This window comes from Antennarius striatus, chromosome 8 (genome assembly GCF_040054535.1).
Source record: "Antennarius striatus isolate MH-2024 chromosome 8, ASM4005453v1, whole genome shotgun sequence".
NCBI lineage: Eukaryota > Metazoa > Chordata > Actinopteri > Lophiiformes > Antennariidae > Antennarius > Antennarius striatus.
In genome coordinates this window covers 8978927-9000500 of record NC_090783.1, presented here as the reverse complement: position 1 = coordinate 9000500, position 21574 = coordinate 8978927, and the positions used below count along the sequence as shown (strand labels likewise).

Genomic DNA, 21574 nt, shown 5'->3' with positions numbered 1-21574 from the left:
TTTGTTTTAAGCCAGAAAATCCAGGGAAATTTACGACACTCAGTAAGATAACTTACAAAACATCCTCTAGACCAGCGTTTCTCATGGGGGAGGGGGGAGATGCCGAGGGGTGTGTGACCCTGGGGAACATGCTTTTTTTGCCGTACTAGAATAAAGGGTAATTGTACATCCACTACTGTAGTAAGCAGTGGCACTCTCATTGTTAGGTGTGCGCAGGGAGTAGTAGCTCGAGCTTCACTGTGTCTGTGACTGTGACTACAGCTGGAGAAGAGGAGAGACCGGTGATGTTACTGTGTCTAATAATGCTGGCAGCGGACACCATGACGCCTAATAAATTAAGTCGTCACCTAATGACATTAGAGCCCAATCACGCTGAGAAGCCGCTGGAGTTATTTTTGCAAAACCGTTTCAAATATTGCAAACAATCATCCCACTTTGTGAATGCAATTTCAGTAAACCAGCGAGCTCTTTTAGCAGAATTAAGGTGACATACCAAATTGCTCAATGAAAAAAACCCCACCATAGCAGAGGAGCTGAAATCTCGTTTCGAAAAACTGTGCACTGTCTAAACGTGCTAATTGTAGCCATTAATCCTGACTTCCTCATTTTGATAAAAAAAAGTGTCACAGTCCCTGCCTCTCATTCCCCTCCTGTCACGCTGGTGCAGTATTTTTCCACTCTCCCTCCCTCTGCTCCACTCTACCTGCCGGCCGCGCCTACTGCACCAGCCCACTCTGCTCACCTGCTGCAGATCACTGCAATCAGGCCTGCATACAGTCTCTCCAGCACCTTCACTCCTTGCCAGATTGTTCTTCAGCGTCATGCGAGACTTTCCAGCGTTAATTCCCTGTCTGATCTCCCGGTGTCGATTCTGCCTGTCCCTGACCTGCCATCCTCGTCTGCCTCCCGGTAAACTCACCTGCCTTCTGTCCCTGACCTCGTGCTGTGCCTCAGCGTATCTGGTATCTGCCTGCTCATCTAGTTTTGACTCCTCCGCCTGGCCTCGTCTCCTCTCCCGCCTGCTCCCCAACGGTGCCTCTGTCTTCGCTGACTGCTCACCTGGCTACGACCCCCCCCCCCCTCTCTGACCTCTCTTCAGCTCGGCTCTCCGGAATGCAGAGCGTCCTGCTTGTCTTCTTGGTGATAATAAAGGTCATTACCAACTGTTCCTGTGCGCCTGTGTACTGCATTTGGGTCCAAACCACACCCGTTTCAGTACAATCTGGCCAGAAATGGACCCAGCAGACACCACTTCCCCCCAGTCTCGCCTAGCCCGGGTGGAGGGAATGCTTCAGCAGCATGAGGCTCTGTTAGCCTCCAACGCGGCGGAGGCTCGTCAGTCAGCATCATCCCTGGAACGAGCGCTAACCTCGCTAGCTGCCCAGGTACAGCAGATCGCAGCTTCCATGTCGCAACACGCTGTTTCTGTCCCAGTTCCAGCCCCTCCTGTTCCCACCCCTGGGCCAGCATCAAGCTCCACACCTGAGCCTCGGGTGGGGGCGCCAGAGTGCTACGATGGGGATCCTGAGGGTTGCAATCCTTTTTTTGACGAACTGCTCAATCTTGTTTGCCCTGCAACCCCATACCTTCACCACAGAGGGGGCTAGAGTCGCCTTCGCCATCAATCACCTCACTGGTAGAGCACGTCTGTGGGGGACGGCAGAGTGTCTGCCAGTCTGCCGCCGTCTGCCAGCCCCTGTTCCATCCCTGATCTCTCCATGGTGCCCTCTGACTACCACGACTTCCGGGAGGTGTTCTGTAAGGTGAGAGCCACCTCTCTACCCCCACAGCGACCCTACGACTGCGCCATCGACCTCCTTCACGGCTCTGTACCCCCCAAGGGCCGCCTCTACTCGCTGTCCGCACCTGAAAGGGAGGAATCATTCGACCCTCCTCGTCACCTGCTGGCGCAGGTTTTTTCTTCGTCGACAAGAAGGATTGGTCTGTGAGGCCGTGCATCGACTACCGAGGTCTGAACGACATCACGGTAAAGAACCGCTATCCTCTCCCCCTCATCGCCTCAGCTTTCGAGCTGCTCCAAGGGGCCACCATCTACACCAAGCTGGATCTCTGCAACGCCTATCATCTGGTGCGGATCCGAGAGGGGATGAGTGGATGACGGCCTTCAACACCCCTACAGGACATTATGAATATCTGGTGATGCCGTTTGGGCTCACCAATGCCCCGGCTGTGTTCCAAGCCCTCATCCATGATGTGCTGAAAGACATGCTCAACAAGTTCGTGTTCGTGTACCTAGATGATATCCTGATCTTCTCCCGGTCCAAGCAGGAACATATTCTCCACGTCCAAACGGTCCTGCAACGCCTGCTAGAGAGCTCCCTGTTTGTCAAGGCCGAGAAGTGTGAGTTCCATGCCTCCTCTGTCTCCTTCCTGGGTTACATCATTGGCCGGGACTGCATGGAGATGGACCCCGCAAAGGTCTCAGCCGTCACCTCCTGGCCTGTACCTGACTCTCGCAGGCAGCTGCAGCACTTTTTAGGATTCGCCAACTTCTACAGGAGGTTCATCCGGGGCTACAGCACGGTGGCAGCACCTCTCACCGCCCTCACCTTCTCCAAGGTCCCTTTTCGCTGTACTTCAGCCGCTAAGGAGGCGTTCCAGCTCCTGAAAGGGCGTTTCACCTCGGCCCCCATTCTCCTGATCCCTGACCCCGAGAGACAGTTCATCGTGGAAGTCGACACCTCTGATGTGGGGGTAGGGGCCGTGCTCTCTCAGCATTCTGCCAAGGACCAGAAACTACACCCTTGTGCCTTCTTCTCCAGGCGTCTGTCCCCAGCGGAGATAAATTATGACATCGGGAACCGAGAACTATTGGTGGTGAAGCTGGCTCTGGAGGAGTGGTGCCACTGGTTGGATGGAACCAAGACCCCCTTCCTCGTCTGGACTGACCACAAGAATCTGGAGTACATCTGCTCAGCTAAGAGACTGAACTCCCGTCAGGCCCGGTGAGCTCTGTTCTTCACCAGATTCAGTTTTACCCTCTCCTACCGGCCAGGCTCCCACAACCTAAAACCTGACGCCCTGTCCCGACAATTCATGGTCGGGGAGGAGGGCCCCTCCAGTCCTGACAACATCCTTCCCGCTTCTCATCTGGTGGCCGCTCTCACCTGGGAGGTGGAGGAGCGGGTCAGAGCTGCATTGGAGGACCACCCGGGGCCTAGCTCCTACCCCCAAGACCGCCTATTCGTTCCCCAGCAACTAAGATCTGAGGTTCTGCAGTGGGCCCACGCTTCTCGACTCACCTGTCATCCCGGAATACTCAGCACCAAGGAGGTTCTGCAGCGGCGGTTCTGGTGGGCCTCCATGGATGATGACATCAGAGACTTTGTGAACGCATGCCCAGTCTGCAATCAGAACAAGGCTCCGCGCCGGGCTCCCGCCGGGTACCTGCACCCTCTGCCTGTGCCCCACCGACCCTGGTCCCACAACTCCTTAGACTTCGTCACCGGGCTGCCACTGTCAGGATTTAACACCACCATCCTGACAGTAGTGGACCGGTTTACCAAGATGGCTCATTTCGTGCCCCTGGCCAAGCTCCCCTCAGTCAAAGAAACAGCTGAACTGGTCCTGCAGCATGTGTTCCGGCTCCACGGCCTCCCATCAGACGTGGTCTCGGACCGAGGCCCCCAGTTCACCTCTGCTTTCTGGAGAGAATTCTGCTGCCTCCTGGGAGCCTCCACCAGCCTGTCCTCTGGGTTTCATCCTCAATCCAACGGCCAGTCCTAGAGGATGAACCAGGAGATGGAGACGGCACTCCGCTGCATGACTTCCAAGCACCCTGCCTCCTGGTCCACTCAACTGCTGTGGGTGGAATACGCCAACAACACCCTCATCAGCTCTGCCACTGGCCTATACCCATTTCAGTGTTTCCTGTGCAGGAGAAAGAGACTGTCTGCCCCTCTGTGGAGGCCTTCATTTGTCGTTGCCGCCGGACCTGGACGCAGGCTCGGATGGCTCTCCTACGAGCCACTAACCGGTACAGGATGGCCACCAACCGCCTTCACTCCCAGGCTCCCCCCTACCAGGTGGGACAGAAAGTGTGGCTGTCAACCTGAGACCTTCCTCTGAGGGTTGAGTCAAAGAAATTGGCCCCCAAGTTTATTGGGCCGTTACCCATCGAGAAGGTAGTAAACCCTGTGGCTGTTCGGCTCAACTTGCCCTGCACCATGCAGATTCATCCAACCTTCCATGTCTCCAGGATCAAGCCGTTCCTGGAGAGTCCTTTGCAACTTGCCTCCCAGCCACCTCCGCCTCCTCGCTTCATAGACAGGGACCCTGCTTACACAGTGCACCGCCTGCTGCTACCTCGTCGACTGGGAGGAGTACGGTCCAGAAGAACGGTCATGGGTCCCGGCCCATAAGATCCTGGATGCAAGACTCATCAAGGAGTTTCATCGCCTGCACCCCGACCAGCCTTCCAACACCGTCTCGGAACGAGGGGGTCCCATCGCCAACACTCGGTCTCCTCCTGCATCTGGGGCATCTGCATCTGAAGGGGATGACGTCAGCTCAGTCTCGGAGGGGGAAACTTCTCTCTCAGCGGACGAGGGTACTGGGACGGAGGCCTCTGAAGAATTCTAGCCCTCCACCAGGCTCCCTCCGCCAACCCGGCTCCTCTGCGGCAGTTTGGGATGTCGGGAGCCGTCCCTTGAGGGGGGGATTCTGTCACAGTCCCTGCCTCTCATTCCCCTCCTGTCACACTGACTTCCTATCCTTGTCTGCCTCCCGGTAAACTCACCTGCCTTCTGTCCCTGACCTCGTGCTCTGCCTCAGCATCTATGGTATCTGCCTGCTTGTCTGGCTTTGACTCCTCCGCCTGGCCTCGTCTCCTCTCCTGCCTGCTCCCCAACGGTGCCTCTGTCTTCGCTGACTGCTCACCTGGCTACGACCCCCCCGCCTGTCTCCGACCTCTCTTCAGCTCACTCCTCGTCGGCCTCACAGCACGTGCAGCCGGCTCTCCAGAACGCAGAGCGTCCTGCTCGTCTTCTTGGTGATAATAAAGGTCATTACCAACTGTTCCTGTGCGCCTGTGTACTGCATTTGGGTCCAAACCACACCCGTTTAAAAAAAAAAAATCAATCAACACAAACTGTTTTATTCGTTTTAGTTTTGTAGGTTAAGGTGTTTTATATATTGTGCTCTTCAGTTAATGTTACTGAACTGAATTTGAATTTTTATTAATTGATTTTATTTAATTTTATTTTTCCGTATCAAATGATGCAATAAGTTTGTCAAAAATGTTTACAGTTTAAATAAGGTTTTTTTATATTAGGAACATTGATGCACTTAAAGCTTTTCTGTTATAGAAAAAAAATAATGTTAATAAAATTATTCTTTGTTATAAATTGAACTGTATTTTTTCTTTTTTGTTTTCTTTAATGTTAAGGATACAATATTATGCAGAGGTGTACAGTACTTACAACAATTTTATCATTTATTGATTGATATTTCTTCTTGCTAGGGGGGCGTAAAAAATATTTTAGAAGCACTGGTCTAGACTAATTATACTTGACATATCAAAAGTGCCAGACAGTACAGTAATTTGAGTGTGAGCAAGTGCATATGTGTGTAGCTGTAATCAGTATGTGCTGTTGAGATTGCTCATCATTACATTCTACACTGAGCTCACACTTGAGAAAGTCAGCCAATTGTACTAATTACTTCAACAAGTGAAGGTAATGTACCCAGCTTAGACTTATTGCAGGTTGCTGATAGCATTGTGCTCATTGCGGCCCATTGACTTTATGGTCTCCTGGGGTTTGCTGAGACTGATAAGGCCAGCTTCCCGCACCTTTGCTTTACACAACCCTGCACCCGACGGTTCTGTAATAGCGCAACGGTCTCTTTCACAATGTCATAATGAGGATTACGATGGGATACAGGAAAACAAACATCCTACAAAGGTCCCACATTTTTCTTTTTTTTTGTGAGAAATTCCAGTGGGTGTGTATGTGTGTGTGCTCTGAGTCACCCAAATACAAATCTAGGCCAGTGTTAGTATCCTGACAACATATTACTGTACCTTGTCCCTAGGCCCAGGTTAAGGTAGCAAAATGTCCCAAAAGGGATGAAAACAATGAAATATCCGGAGTTTGTACCTTCAGCTGATCTCCACAGAAAAGAGACAAGAGAGTTACCTGCCAAAATTCTGACCTAGAAATGGAGGGTGAAAAATGAGGGCGTGGGTGGGATGGTCATGGGAGAACTTCAAACGATGTATGTAAACAGTATGTTAGAGCCTATCGTCAAAACGGCTGTGAAAAACAATGCCCTATAGTCTCCTCTTTACAGTATGGCCAAAAATGTGTCGGGATGTTGAAGTATGGATGAGTGGGTGTGCCCCAAATGTGACTGTAATTGTGTGTGAGTCCCTTTGATCTGACCATCTGCTTGATGCCTTAATCCGCTATCAAACCAGCTCGCTCAACACCACTGCTCTTCTCTCATACAACTCCATTTTGACTGATATACCATTACACCGTGGGTGTGCGTGTGTGTGACACTAAAAAAAGAAGCTATTAAACACCCAGATATATCAAAACACAACATATCCCATACATAGCTTATTCAAACAACGAGTTCTAGACGAACCCCTAAACCCACACAAGAATGGAATGAACCATCCAGGGGAGTGACAAAACCTGCTGAGCGAGTATTGATTCATTAGCCTGGGGACAGCATGCAGACCTCATCCTATCAACACTGGGAGATTTACAATTGCTTGCTTGTGGATGAAAGATACTGCTTGGTTCAGGTGACGCATGAGTCCTGGTCAGTAATAAACCCCCGGTAAATTAATAATCACAGGAGTAAGGAGGGACCCACACAGGAAAAAAAGACACTCCTTGTTAGCTCTGTTAGCTCCTAAAGCATTGCTCTTTTTCATTTTGATAACATGATCCAAGCTGAGGCATTTCAGTAAACAGAGTCAAGTAATTCCCTCATGATGGGGTAGATCCTTGTAAACCAATCCCTTGTTTAAATGTACAAGATACATTTTCAACATCCTTGGTTAGCAAAACTATAAACCTCCAAGCCTATACACAAATACAACAAGGCAGTCAGAGACTGCAACATCTTGCGACTTACCCTGACCTACTTTCAGGGTAGGTCAGGGTACCCTGAAAGTAGTACCTGACTAATGCATAGACCAGTGCATAAGGAGAAGGCCAGTGTGAGCAAGACCATAGATCAAAGCTCGTGCATAGGTAAATCAAAGCTTTGATCTATGGTCTTACTCACACTGGCCTTCTCCCTTGTCTTTCTATCTTATCCGGTTCCTGAGAGTACAAAAATTGAAATCTGACCTTTACCTAGCTTTCTCAAGGTCAAGGTCATCATCTCATTTTCATCTCCTTTGCCGCCCGAGTAATCTGTTTTTTGTTTCATCTTTCCATCTGCAACGGTTGCGAAGATATTTGGTGGACATACTAACGGACAAACGAATGGACGAATGGATGTAACTACAGTGGTACCTCTACTTACAAAATTAATTGGTTCCGGAAGAAATTACGTAAATAGAAAATTACGTAAGTAGAGATGCGTTTTCCATGCAAATGCCCTAATCCGTTCCAAGCCCACAAAATTTCTGACATAAATGTTTTATAAAGTATAAAAATGCATCAAAACATGTAACAAATACATGTTACAATTAGATTATTACACAATAAATGAGAGTTGTGCATAACGTAAAAAAACAAAGAATGGAGTAAAGAATAATAATGTCGGTCATTTACCTTTTAACAGCTGTCCTCATTGTTTTTTGCCCTCTTTGGTTCATGCGCTCCTGTCTCACAATGCCGAACAACAGAGTGAATTCCAGTCCTCCTTTTGAACTTCTCCAACCACCCACGTGATGCCTTAAACTCCTTTTTGTTTTAATAACGTGTCGATTGTAGATTTTTGGCCATATTCTTTGGCGAGATCAACCAAACGCATCCCTTTCTCGTGCTCTTCTATTATCTCTTGCTTTGTTTGTACGGACAAAAAAACTCTTCGTCATTTCTTTTCCTCTTTTCTCCGTCACTTTCTTGGGGTCCATAGTGAATACGTACTGACAAAGTTATTATATTTGCGCAAAACTATCAGACTACCTCATGGGTCAAGTGCCGAATGCCGAGACACTCCATAAGCACCGTTCTAGCTCCACACAGAGGTGGAGTGGCATTCCACTTAGCCAATGGGATGCCAGGAAGATACGTAATAGGTAATAGCCAATGGCAGCGTAGCTATGAGAATGTTGCGTTCAGGAACCTGTAGGAGATTCGAGTATCAGCCAATATGTGTTTTTATTCGAGTATCAGCCGATATTGTGTTTTTACATTACGTAAGTCGAAATTTCTTTGGTAAGTAGAGGTAATATTTTCCTGGTGAGAAATTTTGTAAGTAGAAAATTTCGTAAGTAGAGACATTTGTAAGTAGAGGTATCACTGTATGGAACTATGAAACCAAATTTAATCACTATTCAGACATCAGCGTGTCCTTTTCCTCTTGAAGCAAAAAAAAAAGGCTGAAAATGCTCGGATTGTCATCAAGCATGTAACATGTAGCAAATGAAGCCCAAATTTGAAATTTTAACTGCAATTTTTGGTTTAGTCTTTACCATGTTAAGACAACCCATTAAGTCCCCCATTGCACATCTAGATCTGCACCTCAACTTGCTATTGTTATCAATGAAAACAAAGAATCTCCAATTCCATTGGCTTTGTTCCAAATTTTGTAGAAATTAAAATTCTATCATGATTGCAATTGACTGAAATCATTGTTTTCATATATGTATGTACCGGTAATTGTTTAGAGTACTCAGCTAAATATCTTCTTTTCCTTTCGGCTTTTCCCTACAGGGTTCACAGTAAATCAGTTGCCTCCATCTAACCTTGTGTTCTGCATCCTCTTCTCTCACACCAACTACCTTCATTTCCTCTTTAAGGTAAAAAAAAAAAAAAGCATGTTGGCCTATTTTCTAACAAGATCACTTCTTGGCCTTCATATACTGTACATCAGGGGATAAAATGACAACATTTCGTTCTTTCAGGCTTTTGTTGGTGGTACTCTGTAAGTTCAGCATACTGACTTCCTGTTGTAAATTCCCCCTCATGCAATGGTTTCCTGTTCAGTCTTACAGCTAGGGAGATGAATTCCCCAGGAAAGTGGTTTTGATTATTGACTCAAGTAAACTGCAATTACAAAGGAGGTTTGAAAAATGTTTGTTTGATCTACATTACTCTTTCTAGTCTTAAGAATCATGTTGTTAAGCAAAAGGGACACTTACTGACATTTAACCATTAACAATCCAAATGAACTGAAAGATAAAATGTGAGGAAGAAGAAATTATCTCATCTCCTCTGACAAATTACAGTATGTGGCTTCACTGATGCTCCTTCTCTGATGTCTTTTGTCAATCAGGGTATCCTGGTTATGTTTCTCTATTTTACAGTAGTAAACATTCAGCACATTCTCTGAATGTATGCATAGCTTTTGAAAATTCTGTTGATTGAAATATTTTACAGTTTACGAGTACAGGGAGCAACTGAGGCATGTGGACTAAGAGCTGCATCTTCCTCTCATCAATCCATGCCAAAAGGTAGGAGTTGTGTGCATCCTTCCAGGCTCGGCTTTCCCATAGCAAGTCACATTTGAGTCCCTGTTTCTCAAAAGTCTTAAATTGTGAGTGTATATGGACAGGTGGAGTGGCGAATAGGGGCATGAGATTAAAGGGTGGCTAAGGTTGAAGTCGACAGTTGAACATTAAATAAATATGTCCTTAGTACAACTGATAGAGTTCATTCCAGCTGCTTTTTCAATTACACAGTGGAACTCTCACAAACTGATCTGCACCTAAGCCAGAAATTTAAAAAATGTGCCCCTCCCCAGTGGTTTGCAAGTTATTTGAAGTGTGCAAGAACATGATGATGAATGTTGGAATATCCACAGGAAACATTTGGACCAGTTGTACTGAAATAGTAATATAACTGCATTTACCAGCGTACTGCCAATGCCGCATACCAGTAACATGTTTGTCACTGGATTTCCTAGAAGAGGTGAATGATTTTAGAGGAAACATGAAGTAATAAAGAAAAAGAAAACAGCTAAACAGACAAAAATGATGAGACAAATTATTCACAGGAACCACCAGCTCCCAGAAGTCGGAGTGCCCCTCCCATGCAAGACTCCAGTGAGGCTGCTAAACCACTTCCTCTTCCTCAGTTTTTCTCTGCTCCACCTACAGCGGAGGCAGGCACTTTCAACTCGATTAAAGTCTACGAGTCTAGGCAAAAGGTCCAACTCTAACCCTGCTCTTCGATGGTTGGTTTGCCTGTCATTGTGTTCTGTTTATAGATTCCCTCTTGGTTTAAATTTAGGTCAGAAAGACACAGCGTGGTGCCTCTAACCTCAGCTACAATCAAAGCAAAAAAGATAGAGTCCATTGAAATCTCTGGTTGTGTGGTGTTGACAAGAACTGGGAGACAGAACCGTCACTTCTTGAGCCTTCTTCTGTTGTGTACATGACAGAAGGTCAGATCCTTCTGTCACTCGTAGCAGATTAAGATTGTTTAAGCATCAATCATCAAATATAAAATGAGCAAACAGTGATAGTCACTAAGGTAATGTATATTCAAGTCCTGCTGCAGTCTGATTGACTAAAGATGTTTTTAGAATCGCCCACTAGGTCAATATAGCACCGCACAAATGGTTGTGTCTTTTGTTGTGCATGTTCATATAACATAATGTAACATCAAAAAGAGGATTTGGGTGATACAAATAAAGACTTAATTTATCCAATTCCTTAGTCCTCTAGCAGCTATTACTGCATAATGTACCTTCCCAATCATCCTATTCTAAGTATTGAAAATACATAGGATGATTGTAAAGGAGAAAAAGGCTACATAATAAAAATAAAACAGGAGAGAAATCACAGCAGTCAATCGTTACAAAATAGATGTGAAATATTTGAATGACATGTATTGATATGTTATCAATCCCTGTCTTCCGTTACTCTGTTACCCTTTAGACTGTCCTTACGTGACATTGAGTAATCCTGTCACCTTCCTGGAGGATGTGAGGTCACAGGACCAAACAATCTGTTCTTAATGATAAGCACCGGTCAAACTGTGTTGTAATCTAAATTCGACTATTGAATCTATGGCACCATTGTTGGCAACAAGGATACAAAACTGAATAAATGAATGTGTTGTGTTATTCTGAACACAACACTGAAACAAAACCAATGCAAGCAAAAATCTAGAGCGTCCTGTGAAAAATGTACAGTGATTTAGCTTAAAGAATATTTTTTCTTTCAGATGCATTTAATTGTGCTTGAAAAAGGTTGATGAACAAAATGATCTCTATGGTCCTTCCTTTACACTACTGTTTGTTAACATACACGAGATGGTGCCTGAGTGCAGAATGCATAATGGTCCTTATCCTATTCAGAAGGCATGCAGTATAATGTAACACCATTTCTCTCCATTCCAAGACATAAACTTTCTGTAGATTTTGTAATGCTTGTGGCAATAAAAGCTCCATAAATAACATGACAGGTTGCTACTTTTATCTTTGCTGCATGTCAACACCTCTTTTTATGCAGGAACACGGTGACAGTGGCCACTGGCTAAAAGTGCATCTTGCACCGTGAGGGACATAACTCTTCTCTTGCAGTAGGCCATGGAAACATCTTCTTGATCACTGGTATGTGTCCGTTGTTGCAAAGATAGTAAAATGAACCGTCAATGAGCTGTCTTTCATGATGGGGCATCAGGAGCCTTTTAGGGCATGGTGCGTGATGTAACATTGTCACAAATGTGTCATTCCCATGGGTTTAAATAGTGGAGATACAGAGAGGTCTTTGATGTGACACAATGAACACTGGGCTTTGTGCTCCATTAAGTCCCCCAAAAACTCCACCTCCCATCAAACCACCAACCCCCTTCAGGAACCAGGGTTCCATGATTACATAATGTGCTCACAAGAAGTCATGCTGATTTAAAACGATGAAAATCCTGTGGAATATTTTTTCATTTCTTGGAAGTTGGTGCTGAGCATTGCAAAAAGAAAATGTATAATTTATTTTTCCAGTTTTCAAATTCTTGTAAAAATATTTAAAGCACGCCTTTGGCCCAAAATAATGTTTAAGCTCACGCATGTCCATACTAAAGAAAACACATACAAACAACAGCTTACTCACACTTTCCTATGAGCAGTTTTCAACAAGTACAAGTAATTAGAGAGACAGACTGACACACTGAGAGAGGACTCCAGGCTTTGACACAGCAGGGGGCAATGAGAAAACCCCATCCGTACGTCGAGCCACCTCCTGGTATTGTTCACTTGTGGACTGACAACACAGGGGGGTGTTAATAAACACTGCTCCCCTGCCAGCTGTCTGAAAGTAGGGTTGTCCATCCATAGTTTGTTGATGACCCTGTGCTTTACCAGCAGATAACTGACAGAGAGGTCGGAGCCACAGTTATGGGGAGAGTCGCCACAGACTTAATTTGTTCTAAAGACTGATTAATAATACCAGTGACGGCAAGGTTATCAAAGTGATGACATAACATATCAATACTGAGAAGTTCTGAAGAATGGTAATAGAAGCTTAATCATGAAACTACATGTTTTTAAACATTTTGGCTTTAGTAGACATTGAGTGCAAAACATGAAAAATATGGGTCAAATATTTGGGGCGTCAGACATGACATCCAGTCTGGCTCTTATCTTTGAGAGGCGACTGGCTTGATGGTTTGTAGATGAGTCTAGGATCTTATCTACACTAGCATCCAGAATCCAACAGCACCAGAGCCTCTCCTCCTCCACACAATTCCTTTCTCCCCCTCCTTTAGCCCATGTTGTCTAAGGAAAAGGATATTAATCGCCTCTTCACCTGACATTGGACACGACAAACAAAAACTCCAGACAAAAATTGAGACAAATTGTTAAAAAAGACTCACCGGCTTTTTGTTTCTCTGGAATTTTAGACTTGTCCTGGAAAAAAATAGAAGAAAAAAATAGTTGAGATCACTTCAGCTTAGTCTAAGTTTAACTGTCATCTCTTAGTGTAAATAAGATCATCGTTGCAGATGCAATACTCCTTTAAGTATATTGAGTAAAAGCAACTTTAGTGCAGCAAAGCGACAGGACCTAAACACATACCTGGATAAATTTCTGCTGTGCAAGCATCATAACAAATAGAAGAGAAAGATAATGCAAATGAGACATCTGAATTCCTATTGCATCGTATAAAGTCAGAGCTGTGATGAAATCACAGCACGCATCTCACGCCATAGCAGTTGGTCATCATCAAGTACATGTAATTGTTTTTTTAAAACAACATTAATACAGGAGTAGCCATTTCGTTGGTGTGTGTGTGTGTGTGTGTGTGTGTGTGTGTGTGGCGTGCGTGCGTGTGTGTGTGTGTTTGTGTGTGTGCGTGCGTGCGTGTGTGTGTGTGTGTGTGTGTATGTGTGAGGGTGGGAGTGGGTGTGCAGGTAGTTAGTTGGAATGCAGAGGTCTCCTTTGCTTCTGACTTTCGACCTCAGGTTCTCTGGCAGACGTCTACACCCTGATCTGTTTTAATCACTACCGCGGAACAGACCAGACAGGGAAAAGAGGACATGGTGCATTTGCAATGTTTTAATCACTTTATCCACAATATATTTCTGTGTTAGAGGAATACCTCCAGCTCCATGTTTGATTTATTTATTTATTTGTTTGTTTGTTTGTTTGTTTGTTTGTTTGTTCTTATGTGTGTTTGTGTATTTGGATGGTAACGACTTCCAAACTGCATTTTTGTGAGTTTTCTTTATGTTACACTATATTTAAGTGTGAAACTAAGTGACTTTGTGGTATAACCACTCCCAAGTTTCCCTAGAGGTGTCTTCCCTAGAGGTTGCTGACAAACTTAGAAAGTTTGTCAGCAAAAAACAGAATAGCTATACTTTTATGTACCTTCTAGTGAAAAGAGATGTTTTTCATTTACTCAGTACCAGATTCAGTGCAAAAAACCCCACATTGATTATTGTTATTTTTCCCTTTATGATTCCTACTATGGTGACACCAAGAACCATACTCTGCCTCTCACTGGCTTGGTGTGGTGGTGACATTCCCATCAGTATCTCCATTCAGATATAGCTTGTTATTTTATTCCAATCAATAGATCTGAAAAAATTTCCAAAATCTCAATAGATTTTAAAGTAAATGAGAAAGGTCACCCAAAAGACACCACCATGATAAAAATTTCCAGGAATCATTCCTCTTCTCCCAAAGATAAATGGGTGCTTAATAATCCTGACAGAGGATTAATTAAGCTTTTGTAAATGGTCAATTAATCCACCACCTCCACTTCCAGCCAATGACAAAGAATTTTTATAGAACATTCTATCAAATTTGTTTAATCACTCCAAAAATGAAATATTTACTAGATGAAGGAGTGGAATTTGGATGCCATTGGGAGAAGAACATGCAAGTAGAGCAGTGGGTCAGTGATAGAGCGCGCGGTAGAGCGGGTTGTCCAACGTTCTGAGATCGGCCGTTTGGTTCCTGCTCCCACCCAAAAAAACACCCGGAGGTGAGCTGACAGTGGGAGACGTGAGCTCACCTCCGGAACACTGCTGAGGCGCCCTTGAGCAAGGTGCCATCGCCTTACAAGTTTGCTCATATGGGCTTACCACAAAGGAGCTGCCTGCCACTCTACCTCCCCTGCATGCGTACAGGCCCCCTTTGTGTGTTTGTGTCTTCAGGGCTTGTACACATATATAAGCATGGTAGCCAACTAACTAGAGTGTGCCACTAATGTTCAGATTCTTAGCTTCTTCTGCATCTTCTTCCGTACTGTCCACAGTAACATCTGTCTCTTTCTTTACATTAAATTTTGATTGTTTTTTATTCAGGAAAGCACTCATCCTCACTTGGGTTTTCTACAACTTTTGCCTCTTTTTTGGAGGCATGGTGATAATGTGAGACTAACTTGTCACTCTCTACTGCAGAGTGTAAAATGAGCAGAGGTCATGTTGCCGTTGGGTCGACTTTAGTCATTCATCCATTCATTGTCACAACCGCTACATCTGCTGTCGCGGGGAACTGGAGCCTATCCCAGCTGACTGAGGGCATGAGGTGGCGGAAACTCCAGGTGTGACACCACACACACAAACACGCACGTACACATACCTACAGTCAATTCGGACCAGCCAATTAACCTGAAGCTCATGTTTTTGGAGGTGGAAGGAAGCGGAAGCCGGAGAACCTGGAGAGAACACACGCAAATACGGGGAGAACATGCAAACTCTGCACAGAGTTGTTGTGCGGCGACAGCGCTACCCACTGTACCACTGTGCTGTCCCTGGTCGATTTTAATAAGGCTGAATCAAGCAGATGAGTCTCGTGACGAGAATGTCACTGTTCGGCGTGGCAGTGCTGGAGTGTGGCAAGGAGAGGCCAGGCTGGTGGGTGGAGCCACAGCTCCACACCTGAAGCTCATCCACACCCCGTTCTGATCGTGCACACCTGAACATTGTTTGGGGTTATTGTCTTGAGGCTTTTTGAGCCAGGGGTTTTGTCACAGCCGGTGCTGGTTCGTTTTCCGAAGTTTGGTCCTGTAAGTCTGTTTTGTTTTTCTGCCTTGGTCTGCCTGAGTGTGGTTTGCTTCTTGCCCGTGTAGTTGTTTGTTTTTGATTAAAGGTATGGACAAAACTGGTCTCTTCTGTGTTCTGCATTTGGGTCCAAAACCCTACCCACGTGACAGAGAAACTCATGAAAGATCAAAACATGATGGCGATTTCCGGGTTCAAAATTTTAAGTGGAGAAATGGATAAACTATGAATATTTTTGTTGAATTGAAGTGCGTTTAAAGCTTGCGTCCCAGGGACGCAAGTTGTCTGACGATTGTGCGTCCCTGTCAAAAAATGTGCATCAAAGACTCAAAGACGCATGCAAACAAGAACACTGGGGGTGCTTCCATTTTATGATAAATGTCCAAAAGCACCACGCAGTTTGGTGAGTGTGACTACAATGCCTGCTCTCTTGTATACATTTGTTTGGTGGCTGATTGATGTTGGATCAGTTTTTGTCTTAGTCCCAATCTGTCTCTCTCTGTTTAAGATTTTAAGACGATAGTAGGAGAGTTCTTTGATGTAATCTGAAATCAACTTTATCTTAAAGTCCATCTGCTGAGGTGTGTGTGTCTGTGTGTGTGTGTGTGTGTGTGTGTGTGTGTGTGTGTGTGTGTGTGTGTGTGTGTGTGTGTGTGTGTGTGTGAGCACATATTTGCACAAAACGTGTGTGCAAAAAGAGCATTTAATTTTAATCACCTCTAGGGTCACGTTTCAGAACGAAGTGGTTGAAATTCTCCCCGTGGACAAATAGCTTCAGGATTTATTGCTGATTAATGACCTAAAAAGAGGCACCACTGAGAAAATACTGACTCTTAACTCTTCTGTCAGTAGATCACCAGCACAAACCGAATAACAACATTGAAATCAGAGGTAGATTTGTACTCTTGCTGTTTCAGCTGGTGGACTCCAGGAATATTTTCATTAGCTCTATTTTTTCTAACAAAACAGTCTCTCACTGCATTCCTCTGGGTGTAAAACACTGTTAATAGTGTGAGGTCAAGTGCAAAACCTGCTTAGGTTTGCCTTTTTATCACTGCATACACTGTCTCTATACCATCGTTTCTCTGCTTCTGATGTAATAACCTTTACAAGTAGGCTGGTTTCAAAAACCACTGGTATTTAAATTTAATTTCAATCTATTTTTCATTTTTATTTTCGATTTATTTCTTCTGAATTTCCTTCAGGATTATTAAAGTGTCTGTCTGTCTGTCTAAATGAATTATATCACTCTCTTTTATTATGCTGCTATTACATTTGAATTTTTCTTCATCGGCAAATTATGCCCAAAGGTCATAAATCCTATAAGTTTGCCTGTATACACAAAGAAATAATGCAATGTTTGTCCCAAAATCTGTCAAAAGCGTATCAATGAGCCATATGTTTTCCCACGTCACCTCCTCACCATCTCACTTGTCTCACTATACTATTGAAATTTTCATTTGCTCATCAAAACTGTATTCATCCACAGGTGAAAATAGACCCACAAAAACGCTAACAAATCTATCTAGGTGACATATTATAAAAACTAGTGACCAACTGTTCATTGAAATTATTTTGAAGAAGTTTCTCCCAGTAAAATAATGTATAATGTTTAATAATAATGTCTTACAAATATTTCCATTGTGAGCCTGATAAATATGTTGGCATTGACATAACAGTGAAGTCTGAAGATATCAATATGTATGAACAAACCTGTATTTTTTTCTGATTATTTTTGAGTCACTCATATTATTTCATCATGTTTACACACATATGTTCATGCATTTGAACAACACCACTTTAACACAGGTATGATTTGTGTGCCAACAAATGTGTTTGCAACAGTCTACTGAAATGGTCAGAAGTACTGGCCTTTAATCAAGAAATCTCAGTGGGAGGTCTGTGTGGCCTCTTAGCACTAATAAAACAATGCTGTTCACCCTTATCCCTTCCCATGGTATAAACACCAAACCATGGATTTCCGTCATTGACCCATGAAGTCACTCAGTGTAAATCGCAACTTCACATAATGCCATGTTTTACCTCAGAATAGCAATTAATATAAGAGACCACAGAGCCGAACAAGAATGTACCATTGAGTACCAGTGTTTTCACAGCAACCTGGACAGACATCCCCCTCCGCTCTCCACCCCCATCCTAAGGCATGCAGTGCAGGTTGTCCCAGTGAGCTCTGTCAGGTGTCCTCCAGGGAGCTGTGAAGGACACAAGCTTCAGCTGCCTCATTTACTACCACTAATATACTGCGAAAGAAGTGTGGAGGTAGGCGGTGTCATAGTGCATGTTTGTCTTCCACATCCCTACATGGATGTGTAAAAACCAGTAAAAATATGTGTATTTTTCACCATCACTGTTACAATAACTAATACAACTAGTGCACCTACTCCCTTTAATATAGTATATGTGAAGTATGCCTATTCTTGACATTTTTCAACAATGTGTGCTTTTCTGTGTGCGTCAGTGCAAGATTTTCAAGTTCCTGCACAAAAATCCTACAACAAATCTGAGCAGTGCACCATGCCTCTCAACTCTGACACCAATCTCAGCCCCAGCCCCCTCCTGCACTGCAGCTGGAGTGTGTGTGTGTGTGTGTGTGTGTGTGTGTGTGTGTGTGTGTGTGTGTGTGTGTGTGTGTGTGTGTGTGTGTGTGAGAGAGAGAGAGAGAGTTTGACCACCCATGGTCTGTACTGCCCAAGGATTAGGGGGCTCAGGCTAACCCAAACCTTTTTCTCCACCACTTAACGCAAATAGCTAAATTGGTTCAGATGGCTTACGGTCAAGTAAGCTGGCAGCTCCAGCATTTAACATCGAAGGTAACTCTGACAGAGGGCAGAGAGATATTATGCATATGTGTGTGTGTGTGTGTGTGTGCATGGATGCCTGATTCCAGCTTTTGCAAATGCAGATGCTATCTGGGGCTCTCTTTTTCTTCCTTTTTTTAATGGTGTGGTATGAATACACTCTGTCTTCCCTGCACTTATTCAAGAATTTATTCCCCATGCTCTGTCGACCCTGAGAGAACCGTGGGAAACAATTTAATTTTAGCCTTCTCTTTTCGGAAAAGTCCACTGCCCCCAACCCTCAAATGTTCTCCCCTACATCCCTGTTCCACAATTTAATGGCTTCCATATGTCACACTTGCAGCGTGTCAACAGGAGGTGATGCGATAATATACAATGTTGTAATGATGCATTGGAACATTTCCTGCATAAGATGTGTATTAGTGTCCAGATGTTAGACTTAAAAGCTATTTGAAAAGAAAACAACTCCCAACTCAATATGGCTATACTTTAAAATGTCTCACTAGCATGAATTAACAATATTTGTGAGGCTAAAACCCCAGGCGATATCTATAGCATGACTGAGTGCTCTTTGAGCCTGAAGCTGTGTTTAGAGGGTAGCGATTTTACCGTGTCCTCTGTGCACCTCCAACACACACATAGTAACAACCCAAGTGGGGCCTCAGTCTTTACTCATCCTTGAGCCATAAGATATGATCTACATGATGTGACATTGACTGAAAGAGAGTGAGAAAAAGTGAACTTGCAAACATACAGATAGTCATACACTTTTCCCCTTGTTTACAAGAGGAAACCTAAGACTCAGGCGTCTGGTTTCAGGCAGCATCTGGTGAAGTTCATGAACTGTGAATTTGAAACTAGCTTTTACCTCAATGAGATGAGATAATTTTAACTTCTTCCTAAAAGGCAAACAGACTGGTCATGACCAAGCTTCACCTGACACCTATTTCACCTATTTATAAATGGTTCATATTTAAAATATCTATCTTCAGGGTCATGTCCTAACTGAGACTCAACAATTCAGTACACTTGAATGACAAAGGTTGTTGATTCACCTGCAATGAGCACAATGACAGCTACAATGAAAGCTGCACTAGTTTGACCCCAACTTTAAAATGAGCGATACTTTTTTGAAGAAAACACCATAACAAAGTTCACAGTTAAATGCACAACAAAAAGAACAACACTAATAATAATAATAATAATAATAATAACAACAATAACAATAAAAATAATAACTACAAAAACACAGAAGGTCGTCTACCCCTGACACTGATTAACAGAAAAAATTGTCACCTGTTCCTGTTCTCCACCAGGTTGAATTTGTGGCTTATGGACTAGTATTAACAGGGATAAGCCTTATGATTCCAACTGCACCAACGGTCCTAGCCTGTGGATTAGCAGCTCACATTTTTGGGAGAGATCGGAGACTGGCTAACAACACAGAGGGATTAGACTGTCCTCAGTTGAAGGCTCTAGTGGCCCATTGCAGTCCTGTGGCATGCATAAAGTTGAGTGACTACCAACAGGACTAGTGGATGATATTTGTTTTTCTTTCTTCCAAGAAAAAATCCAAGGACTCTGCATTCACTGCTACATTGAGCATTGACCAGTGGTTAATCTAAGTGCATACACATGTTGTGCACAGATATAGTTTCCAACAATGCAAATGATGAATTTAACTTTGGAAAAAACAAATGCCTTTAACAGGGTATATAGATCACAGTCCTTTGTGATGCTTTAAAACTAAGGGCAAAGATTATTTATTGAGAGGGAACCCGTGTATCAGCTGAATTACGTTTATGTCAGGCTAACATGAATTTTAAAAAAGTATATTCTAAATGTGGTTTACAAAAGGTGCAGGTTTTAATTAACAACACAAAGAACTGTGAATGGTGTTTTCTGAGCTGCGTCTGGGTTTATGATGAATTCCAGTGTATATGTTTCTGCATCTATTTACGTGTGTGCAATTGCAGTCAGTTTGTTTGTTCCCTCTGTGATTTATAACAGATCATTACCAACGTGCTGCAGGGGTGTTTCCAGATGCCTACATTTTCCAGTCATTCCTAAGATTTACTGTCAACAAGTACCATCATCCTGAAGCTATTTGCTGCTCTTTTTACTGTGCTCTGCACATCATTGATGTGTGTTTCACGCCAGTGACTCAGTGTGTATCACTTGTACTGGTTAGGAATGAAAACAGTAGAGTGATGTGTTCACGATGGGGAGACTATAATTTGATGAAGTTAAAGAAAGCAAAATGAAACCACGAGGCCAGTAAATCACACCGATGATTGGGTTGATGTGATCTAGCTGTCATACCACTGTGTGATGTCACTATAGACAGACAGCTGCCTTCGAGCACACTGATGATTTATGTGATGTTTCTCTTTGGCAAAGGTGCTAAAACAGACTTACAATTCAGGGAAATAATTTTAAAAATGACAACAAGATTTATATCTTTATGGTTAATAAATTTGATTCATGTGGAGAATTTAAATTAATAAATGGCGTATTTTTTTTCTTCTCCACTCTGTGTTGTTTTGTGATTAAACTTTTTTTTTAAAACATAGTAAGGTTATACACCTCTCTCCTCTACTCCAAGTGCTTTATGTGATGGCTACAGCCTTGAATCCACAGGAAAAACAAGACTTCCTTGTGGGGGTTGGGGAGGAGTTCATTTTCCACATCCTGTTCCAAACACCAGCCTTTTGTTTTTTTCTTACTCTGTTTCTTTTAAACCACAGCAGGGATGTGTTTGTCTCCTTGTTACAGCTGTGCTCAGCAGAGGACTGACCTTGGTGACAATGATACTACACAAAGTGGCCAGAGTGGCGGTGACCAGAGTCTCTGGCACCCCTTGTCAAAATGAATAGTTGTTGTTTCATAGCTCGGTGACTCATGATGGTGCTACAGTCTTTAAGTTAAATATGTGCACAGAATGTAAGCAAACATGATTATCCCTACTGCCAACACATAATGTTGACAATATATCATTGAGGAGAGAGCAGGAACAAATGTAATGAAAAAGAAAAGGCAGAAAAACATAGCAAAATAGTTTTGTCTTCTATCTTAAAGGGACAGAAGGCAAAGTTTGAATAAAGGATGTTTGGGGATAATGAGGCTGCCAAAACGGAACATGGAGGAAAA

The 21574-nt window shown here is 43.7% G+C and overlaps 1 protein-coding gene and 1 long non-coding RNA gene across 3 annotated transcripts in view; one reads left to right on the top strand and one right to left on the bottom strand.

The window, feature by feature from the left end:
* LOC137599627 (uncharacterized) overlaps nt 1-15695 on the top strand; it is a 32452-nt gene extending 16757 nt beyond the window's left edge. The window contains exons 4-6 of the long non-coding RNA XR_011036836.1: nt 11609-11709; nt 15003-15145; nt 15234-15695. This is a non-coding gene — a long non-coding RNA (uncharacterized lncRNA). The remainder of the gene's footprint in view (nt 1-11608; nt 11710-15002; nt 15146-15233) is intronic.
* Nucleotides 1-21574, bottom strand: part of dlc1 (DLC1 Rho GTPase activating protein) — an 81127-nt gene that overhangs the window by 44308 nt on the left and 15245 nt on the right. For both annotated transcript variants that reach the window (XM_068320552.1, XM_068320553.1), the window contains one exon: nt 12969-13002. In XM_068320552.1, coding sequence (XP_068176653.1) covers nt 12969-13002 — 34 coding nt within the window. The remainder of the gene's footprint in view (nt 1-12968; nt 13003-21574) is intronic.